Below are 9,788 nucleotides of genomic sequence, written 5' to 3' on the forward strand. Positions count from 1 at the left end.
TTGCCCCTTTAAGTCTATCAAAAGTGTGCGAGTTTGAACATTAGGCCTATGGATAAAAGAAAACTATGAGCAATAAAATACCCACTATTATTCCATAGGCTGGGATCCACACTGTGCAGCTGTTGCAAGAGCGCACTTTTCACTGGCTGTCCACTGGTTTCAAAAACAATTATTGATAGGCAGCTTAAACTTCTTGAATTCAAACATTATTGGGTTCAAATACACATTTAGATTTGTGAACAGCCGTCCACAACAACCACAATCCACAAGGTGCAAATAGCTAATTGAGAGAGCAGCAGTGTGATTCACATCAATGCACTATGTAGATATCAATAATAAGTGATGTCCATATCACCGTAGACCACACCACTGCTGTCATCCTTACCTCCAAGAGTTTATTCAAGTTGGATAAACTTTGGATGCCGACAGCAGTCGCACCATCAGAACACATAGCTTGGACTGTAGCCCACAAAAGCCTATTCCTGCTCTTTTTCCGCGATCCATCAAACCCATTTGGTGATTTATTTAGAATTCAAGGCACACTTAACCAGCATGGCTACCCCAGCATTCTGCAGTGATACGCCATTCCATCTGGTTTACGACCACCACTGATTCACAGACAGTGCTGACGTCATCTCGCGTGGACTTAGAGTTTGTTGTCATCTTACTGCAAATCTTTTTCAGGACATCCACCTCTCCCTGGTAGAACTGAAAACTGTTGTTCAGGTATTGGACCTCTCTAGTCAGATCATCCATTATTTTGTTAGTTGAGACCACCAGTATTTGGAGAAAGCTGTTGAAGCAATTTTTCTGTTGCTGTTACGATTGTTTGTAGACATATTTTTGTTGATTTAAAAGATCACACACATGTGATAGTGAAACACTGTTCTCTCCATTACTCCAACCTTATTTAACTTTGGGCAGCATGATGGTTTGAGCCAGGTTGAGCCAAAGTGTGGACAATAGGGTTGAGACAGGATGTGGACATGGAGCTAGGGTTAGTTTTAGGGTTATGGTTATTGTTAGGGTTGAGCCAAAGTGTGGACATGGAGCTAGGGTTAGGGTTATGGCTATTGTTAGGGTTGAGACAGGATGTGGACATGGAGCTAGGGTTAGGGTTATGGTTATTGTTAGGGTTGAGCCAGGATGTGGACATGGAGCTAGGGTTAGTGTTAGGGGTATTGTTAGGGTTGAGCCAGGATGTGGACATGGAGCTAGGGTTAGTGTTATGGTTATTGTTAGGGTTGAGCCAGGATGTGGACATGGAGCTAGGGTTAGTGTTATGGTTATTGTTAGGGTTGAGCCAGGATGTGGACATGGAGCTAAGGTTAGTGTTAGGGTTAGGGGTATTGTTAGGGTTGAGCCAGGATGTGGACATGGAGCTAGGGTTAGTGTTAGGGGTATTGTTAGGGTTGAGCCAGGATGTGGACATGGAGCTAGGGTTAGTGTTAGGGTTATGGTTATTGTTAGGGTTGAGCCAGGATGTGGACATGGAGCTAGGGTTAGTTTTAGGGTTATGGTTATTGTTAGGGTTGAGCCAGGATGTGGACATGGAGCTAGGGTTATGGTTATTGTTAGGGTTGAGCCAGGGTGTGGACATGGAGCTAGGGTTAGTGTTAGGGTTATTGTTAGGGTTGAGCCAGGATGTGGACATGGAGCTAGGGTTAGTGTTAGGGTTATTGTTAGGGTTGAGCCAGGATGTGGACATGGAGCTAGGGTTAGTGTTAGGGTTATGGTTATTGTTAGGGTTGAGCCAGGATGTGGACATAATGTTAGGGTTAGTGTTATGGCTATTGTTATTGTTGAGCCAGGATGTGGACATGGAGCTAGGGTTAGGGTTAGTGTTAGGGTTGAGCCAGGGTGTAGAAATGAAGTTGTGTGGAGAGACATGGCAGATGACAATGAGCATGGCTCAAGTGTACAGTATTGTGTTAGAATTTATTCCATTCCATATCATACTTTTTTCCTGTGGTTTTGTTATCTTGAATGCACCTCATTTCCTACATCAAGAGTGTTATGAACAGTTCAATGTTTACTCCCAAAAAACACCTGCTGGCTTATCATCTTGGAGGAAACTGCCACATAGACTCGGTAGTACACCCCATGGCCAATAAAGACAAGTCAAAGAAAAACAAAGTGTCCTTTCTCTCACTCTGTCTGTGAGTGTGAGTGTGAGTGTGTGTGTGTGTGTGTGTGCATGTATCTCTCTCTCTCTCTCTCTCCCTTTCTCCCCTCATGGCATCTCACACTAGAAGGACAGTGAAATCTCCCAAGGTCAATCTGGTGTGTGAATAGATAATACTCATGTTCCCATGTTTCTAACGACGAGCAAAAGGTCACTCCTCATCTACACAATTAATGATCATCAGACCATCGAGCATCACTTCACTCAAACACATCTCAAAGCAGTCAGCAGACCTCTTTCCTCTCTGAATAGGACTACAAGAACCACACCAATGATTCGATTGGAATCTGACTTGGATGTCAATCTGTCTGCAGAGAAAGATGATTATCTTGCGATATCTGATGGTTATGCTCTCTAGCTGGCCCCTGGGAGAAACTTTTATTCTGAAATCCTCAGGGCAGAAACCCAAAGCAACTCCAACAGACATTGCTCCAGTCATCACCCTGAACAGGTGAGACACACCTGGAGTAGATACTCTCAAGGAAGTCATAATCAAAGATATGATTGAAGAAAATTATGATAGACGTTCTTTCTTAGCAGGCTGTTGGGCAAATGTTGCATTCTATTTTTGGGGGGGGTCATTTGTTATTGAGAGTATGATAATTACAATTATGCAGGCAATACATTATGGAACATCACTGTGCGTTATCAGTCAATGTGACCTCTAAATTCACAGTGAATGCATGTTATGCTTTTCATTGATGAAATGATCTACATCGTTGATGACATCAATCAGTTTTGGGAGTTAATAGGTTAAAGTATAACCTACTTCATAACCTATTCCGATTATGTTATAGTTAGACATAAGTTAATTTAAATAAATGTGTGTTTCCATTGCAAAGTACTTTAAAACTGACATGCTAATGTAATCAGTAAAAGGGGGTGTTTTGATCAGAGAAAATAAGTGTTATTTCAACTTCAGACACCATACATTTACCCATTCTAAAGACATATCAATGTCATCCTGTTCTCTGAACACACTGTGATGTCAAAAAGCCTGGTGTATAATCATGTCTTTATTATGGTTTCAATGTCAAACTATGTCTTAGATAAATATATGCATATTGCATCAAAATTGTGGAAGGCATGAGGGAAGATTGTTGCCTTTTTTCTTGGCTGAAGGAAATGCATTTTATTGAGATGTTGATCGTCAAGTAGGCTACTGTATGAAGAAATCTGGGGAGTAATGGTCCCCTTATTGACTTGTTGCAGTTGCCAAGGGGAACCCCTTTCAGACATCAAACATTTCCTTCTGAGGGGTCTGAACCTGCAGAGAGAGCCTCAGACGGAGGGGACTGGACTGGTCTCACTCAGGGAGCAGTGGATGGCTGCGTTCACAACCCAACGCAGTGACTCTCAGACAGCACTGGACAGCAACGGTAAAGCTGTGTAATGTAACTCAGAAGAGCATCACTGATAGTGAACACTTTTATTACATTAGATAATAGTCTGAGATTCCCACCATTTGTTTGAGTCACTTATTACACAGATTTGTTGAAGTCTGACATTATTCTTGTTTGTTCAATTAGTAATGTAATTACATTTTGCAGTAGCTTGGTGGTAGTTGAACTAAATTCAAATATTGGTAGTGTTTTCACTAGTTCATTACTTGTTTGCCATGTAGTGGTGTAGCTCAGTTTATTTTTTAAGAAACTCAGTCTGGCTTTCAACTTACTCTTGAACTTTGTAATATGTAAAGAATTGCAGGAAATAAGCTTTAAACCTGCAAAATGTTCTCTCAGCCAACAAGAGGGGTGTGAACAGAATAGAAATAGACTACTGGAACTACACACTACTTTTTTTGCAAAAATAACAACAAATATGGGTAAAGTAGGCAAGATTTCCTTTCTTTTTCGGCATCAGACCTTCCCAATTTTCACTTGAAACATTGTTTTTGTGTTTAATAGGCTAAATTACACATTATGTTAACGTCTGACTCCTGAGTAAACTGTTCTTGCAATTTGTAGACTATGAAATTTTAGACTAATTTTTCACAAAGTAGTTTGGATGTAGTGAACTACTTTTTCAAAGTAACTTTAGCTAAGTAAACTATATGTTTCTTAGCAGTAGTTTTAGTTTAGCTTAACTTCTTCCAGTGTGAAGTAATTGGTAGCTTGGTAAACTATATTTTCGGAGTAACTTTCCCAACACTGACTGTTATTCTCTATTTCAGCAGGAAACTCCCAGCAAGAGTTCCCTGGAAATACAACAGGGCCACACTGCTGTCAACTGGTCTCTAAGATCTACATACAAGGTTTGACAAACACTGAAAAACCTTGCCAGTATGGTTTCCAATAAGTGAAGTGACATGTGGTGTGTTGTCTGTCTGTCTCTGCTAGACCTGGGCTGGCAGAACTGGATCATCTACCCAGAGAGGTTTACCTTCACCCAGTGTGCAGCCTGCACCACACAGCTGAACCCTGCTGGCCAACAGTGTGGAGCACACCTTCCCTCACAGGACTCCACTCCAGAGGTAATGCATGTGCACCTTGCACCACAACTTAAAACAACATTAAAGATACACTATAAAACATTGAAACTACACAAAGAGATTGCAGGTGCCACACTGCAAATGCATCACTAAAAAGTAATGAGAAAAATTGGCATGTGATTTTCAAGTTTTTAGTCAAACACACATTTTGAAAACACAATGCACATGTGCTGTTATTCCCTCTGACTTCCATTGAAGCGTCTATTGGTGCTTTGTCTGTACAAGGGATCAAATAGAATGCCTTGTGGATCTCAGTACAAGGTCATAGGTTTAAAGGTTAGTTCCTGGATGATCTGATTGGTTCTCAAACTAATTCAACCAGGAAATGGTAGACTCAAACTGACAGAGCAGATATCTTAACAGCCAAAAATGATTTAAGGGTAAAATTCAGACACTATGTGCCCTTACCTCTTTCTAACCCCTGAACAAATCTGCCACTGGACAGATCATACCTGATTACTTAATTGTATTTCTGAAGTCTTTCAGTTCAGATGATCAATCTCTCTAGGAAGCAACCTTGCTAAGAAACATAACTATATTAAAATACTGTAGCTTTTTAAACTGTTATCTGATGGCTACTTCCAGTACAGTGACCTTTCCTTTTTTAGGTTTCCTACTGCAAACCTGCATCCCAACACCTGGTGCCAGTGCTCTACCTGGATGAATTCAACACACTGATCATCTCCTCTGTGTATCTGACCCGGGACTGCAGCTGCACACCAGCCATCAACCCAGATCGCCATACTTAATAGACCTGTCCATTCTCCAACTGTTTTATATTATAGTGTAGAGAGTGTAGAGCTCTCTAAATAAGATCCATACTCTACATTTTATATACTGTACATGGTCATGTTCCCATACTCACATAAACCCCCTCTAAACATACAGTTGAAGTCAGAAGTTTAAATCAAATTTTTCAACCACTCCACAAATTTCTTGTTAATAATCTATAGTTTTGGCAAGTTGGTTAGGACATCTACTTTGTGCATGACACAAGCAATTTTTCCAACAATTGTTTACAGATAGATTATTTCACTTGTAATTCACTGTATCACAATTCCAATGGGTCAGAAGTTTACATACACTAAGTTGACTGTGCCTTTAAACAGCTTGGAAAATTCCAGAAAATGATGTCATGGATTTAGAAGCTTCTGATAGGCTAATCGTCATCATTTGAGTCAAATGGAGGTGTACCTGTCGATGTATTTCAAGGCCTCCCTTCAAACTCAGTGCCTCTTTGCTTTATATCATGGGGAAATCAAAAGGAAACAGCCAAGACCTCAGAGAAATTATTGTAGACCTCTGGTTCATCCTTGGGAACAATTTCCAAACGCCTGAAGATACTTCCAAAAGCCTGATTTAAAATTACAATTAAATTATTTCACCTTTATTTAACCAGGTAGGCCAGTTGAGAACAAGTTCTCATTTACAACTGCGACCTGGTCAAGATAAAGCAAAGCAGTGCGACACAAACAACAACACAGTGTTACACATAGAATAAACAAACGTACAATCAATAACACAAAAGAGAAATCTATATACAGTGTGTGCAAATGAGGTAAGATTAGGGAGGTAAGGCAATAAATAGGCCGTAGTGGCAAAGTAATTACAATATAGTAATAAACACCGGAGAGATAGATGTGCAGAAGGTGAATGTGCAAGTAGAGATACTGGGGTGCAAAGGAGAAGAAAAAAAACTATATGGGGATGAGGTAGTTGGATAGGCTATTTACAGATGGGCATTGTACAGGTGCAATGATCTGTAAGCTGCTCTGACAGCTGATGCTTAAAGTTAGTGAGGGAGATATGTGTCTCCAGCTTCAGTGATTTTTGCAATTCGTTCCAGTCATTGGCAGCAGAAAACTGGAAGGTGGCCAAAGAGGAATTGGCTTTGGGGGTGACCAGTGAAATATACCTGCTGGAGTGCGTGCTACGGGTGGGTGCTGCTATGTGAGCTGAGATAAGGCGGGGCTTTACCTAGCAAAGACTTATAGATGACCTGGAGCCAGTGGGTTTGGCACCGAATATGAAGCGAGGGCCAGCCAACAAGAGCATGCAGGTCGCAGTGGTGGGTAGTATATGGGGCTTTGGTATGGCACTGTGATAGACTGCATCCCATTTGCTTAGTAGAGTGTTGGAGGCTATTGTGTAAATGACATCGCTGAAGTCAAGGATTGGTATGATAATCAGTTTTACCAGGGTATGTTTGGCAGCATGAGTGAAGGATGCTTTGTTGCGAAATAGGTACCACGTTCATCTGTACATACAATAGTACGCAGGTATAAACACCATAGGACCACGCAGCCGTCATACCGCTCAGGAAGGAGACGCATTCTGTCTCCTAGAGATGAATGTACTTCGGTGTGAAAAGTGAAAATCAATCCCAGAAACAACAGTAAAGGACCTTGTGAAGATGCTGGAGGAAACAGGTACAATAGTTTCTATATCCACAGTAAAACGAATTCTATATTGACATAACCTGAAAGACCGCTCGGCAAGGAAGAAGACACTGCTCCAAAACAGCCATAAAAAAAAGCCAGACTACGCTTTGCAACTGCACATGGGGACAAAGATCGTACTTTTTGGAGAAATGTCCTCTGGTCTGATGAAACAAAAATAGAACTGTTTGGCCGTATGACTATTGTGGGGTGCTATGCTGCAGGAGGGACTGGTGCCCTTCACAAAATAGATGGCATCATGAGGAAGGGAAATGATGTGGACATATTGAAGCAAAATGTCAAGACATCAGTCAGGAAGTTAAAGCTTGGTCACAAATGGACCTTCCAAATGGACAATGACGCCAAGCATACTTCCAAAGTTGTGGCAAAATGACTTAAGGTCAACAAAGTCAAGCTATTGGAGTGGCCATCACAAAGCCCTGACCTCAATCCCATAGAAAATTTGAGGGCAGAACTGAAAAAGCGTCTGCGAGCAAGGAGGCCTACAAACCTGACTCTGTTAAACCAGCTCTGTCAGGAAGAATGGGCCAAAATTCACCAAACTTATTGTGGGAAGCTTGTGGAAGGCTACCCGAAACATTTGACCCAAGTTAAAGAATTTAAAGGCAATGCTACCACATACTAATTGAGTGTATGTAAACTTCTGACCCAATGGGAATGTGATGAAAGAAATAAAAAAATGAAAGAAATAATTCTCTCTATTATTATTCTGACATTTCACGTTCTTAAAATAAAGTGGTGATCCTAACTGACCTAAGACAGGGAATTTTTACTAGGATTAATTGTCAGGAATTGTGAAAAACTGAGTTTAAATGTTTTTGGCTAAGATGTATGTAGACTTCCATCTTCAACTGTATATCTATTCTAATTGTTCTATACTATGGTATACTATGGTGTAGAGTTCTGTAAACAAGACCTATTTGTATGGTCACACTCACATCCCTGATGTTGCAGATCAAAACATTGGGTTTTGGGACACAACTGAGACACACCTGAGAGTCAGTGATTAGACATGTTAGTAGTTCCATTACCTCTGGTCTGACCTCTGTGTTGTATTTCTCAGGGCTGGCTGCACTCATTGTTGTTGTGTAAACAGTACTTCTGGGAAACAATGGACAATGTTTTAATATAAGACACACCCATCTACCCACAGAAAGGTATATGAAACATACAAACCACAGTTAGTGCATGTATGGGTAAGATGGAAACCTACTTAAATACAAGTGTGACATGAAAAGCTTCAAAACAGGGACAATTCTAATCAAATCTTCAGTGACAATATACTACAGCCATTTTTTCAGACAGTTTCATAACAGAGGCCTATTAACTTTATTGCTGTGGTAAGGCAAAGGGAAGTGAAAGCAATGTTCGTTGCACAAGAACCCTCCCTTCTGCTGCTCACACAGTGATTCACACTGGGGAATGCCACAGAGAGAAATGAGGACATAATAAACAAACTTTTTCTTCCTTACCTGTTACATACCTTCAAGATTCAATGTCACATACACAAGTACAGTGAAATGCCTTGCAAACTCAAAACCCAACCATGCAATAATCAATAACAATGTAATACTAGAAAAAAATAAAAAATAAGAAGAAATATGAAGAACACAATAAGTAAGTAAGTATACTATTACAGGGTCAGTTCCAATACCATATTTACAATTTCAATACTGGATTGATGGAGGTAGATATGTGTAGAGGTAAGGTGACTAGGCAACAGGATATAAGATAAACAGAGTAGCAGCAGCTTGTATGTGAGTGGGTGTGCGTGTGGAGTCAGTATAAATGTATGTGCATATTATGTGTGTGTGAGCAGATGATGGAGTATGTGTGTGAGTGAGTTTGTAAGGCCCAGCGAGTGTGTAGGGTACAGTGAGCGTGTAGGGCCCAGTGAGTGTGTAGGACCCAGTGAGTGTGTAGGGCCCAGTGAGTGTGTAGGGCCCAGTGAGTATGTAGGGTACAGTGAGCGTGTAGGGCCCAGTGAGTGTGTAGGGCCCAGTGAGCGTGTAGGGCCCAGTGAGTATGTAGGGTACAGTGAGTGTACATAGAGACAGGACCTGGGAGACAAAATTACTGATATATAAAAATAGTTATATTTCTGGATTTTCTATGAGAATAACTCTTAGTCAAATATAGTCAATGATACAGTATAACATTGTCAACTGTAATACTATCTAAACAAATATTCACCAAACACATACAGGTATCTACTTGCTTTATACATTGTATCCACATAGATATTATCTTGACCAGTAGCATTTAATGCTTTGTTGGCTGCATCTCTGGATGTCATCAAGCCATCCATTCACATGAAATCAATGAAAATATAATCATGGAGTCATGTAAAGTGAGCAGTATGCTTACCTGCGATGATCCTTTGCAGGAGGCGGCAGCCAGTGATCGAAAGTTGGTCTCTACTCTGAACCACCTATAGTAGGAAAGGTCACTGTACTGGAAGTAGCCATCAGATAACAGTTTAAAAAGCTACAGTATTTTAATATAGTTATGTTTCTTAGCAAGGTTGCTTCCTAGAGAGATTGATCATCTGAACTGAAAGACTATAGGAAAACAATTAAGTAATCAGGTATGATCTGTCCAGTAGCAGATTTGTTCAGGGGGTTGAAAGAGGTAGGAAAACAAATAAATAAGG

General features: G+C 40.6%; 1 protein-coding gene across 2 annotated transcripts; it reads left to right on the forward strand.

Annotated features, from left to right (window-relative positions):
- The first annotated feature begins 2,150 nt into the window (after positions 1–2,150).
- Positions 2,151–8,606, forward strand: LOC110525439 (gonadal somatic cell derived factor). Of its 2 annotated transcripts, none has more exons than XM_021605547.3 (5): positions 2,151–2,636; positions 3,398–3,564; positions 4,362–4,439; positions 4,525–4,658; positions 5,285–7,836. In XM_021605547.3, the coding sequence occupies exons 1-5, from the start codon at positions 2,482–2,484 to the stop codon at positions 5,423–5,425; spliced, it is 675 nt and encodes a 224-aa protein (XP_021461222.3). In that variant the 5' UTR covers positions 2,151–2,481; the 3' UTR covers positions 5,426–7,836. The 2 variants fall into 2 exon arrangements, with proteins under 2 accessions (XP_021461222.3, XP_021461221.3); XM_021605546.3 differs by having other exon boundaries at positions 2,361–2,636; positions 4,359–4,439; positions 5,285–8,606.
- Positions 8,607–9,788: the final 1,182 nt, after the last annotated feature.

The sequence above is a fragment of the Oncorhynchus mykiss genome, chromosome 6, assembly GCF_057628025.1.
Source record: "Oncorhynchus mykiss isolate SJ-2025 chromosome 6, ASM5762802v1, whole genome shotgun sequence".
Taxonomy (NCBI): domain Eukaryota; kingdom Metazoa; phylum Chordata; class Actinopteri; order Salmoniformes; family Salmonidae; genus Oncorhynchus; species Oncorhynchus mykiss.

Bases quoted from the DNA above. Each gene is read 5' to 3' on its own strand.
- LOC110525439 (XM_021605546.3), top strand. From the start codon at position 2,482: ATGTCAATCTGTCTGCAGAGAAAGATGATTATCTTGCGATATCTGATG. The intron at 4,440-4,524 runs GTTTGACAAACA...TGTCTCTGCTAG, and splicing joins CTCTAAGATCTACATACAAG to ACCTGGGCTGGCAGAACTGG. The intron at 4,659-5,284 runs GTAATGCATGTG...TTCCTTTTTTAG, and splicing joins CACAGGACTCCACTCCAGAG to GTTTCCTACTGCAAACCTGC.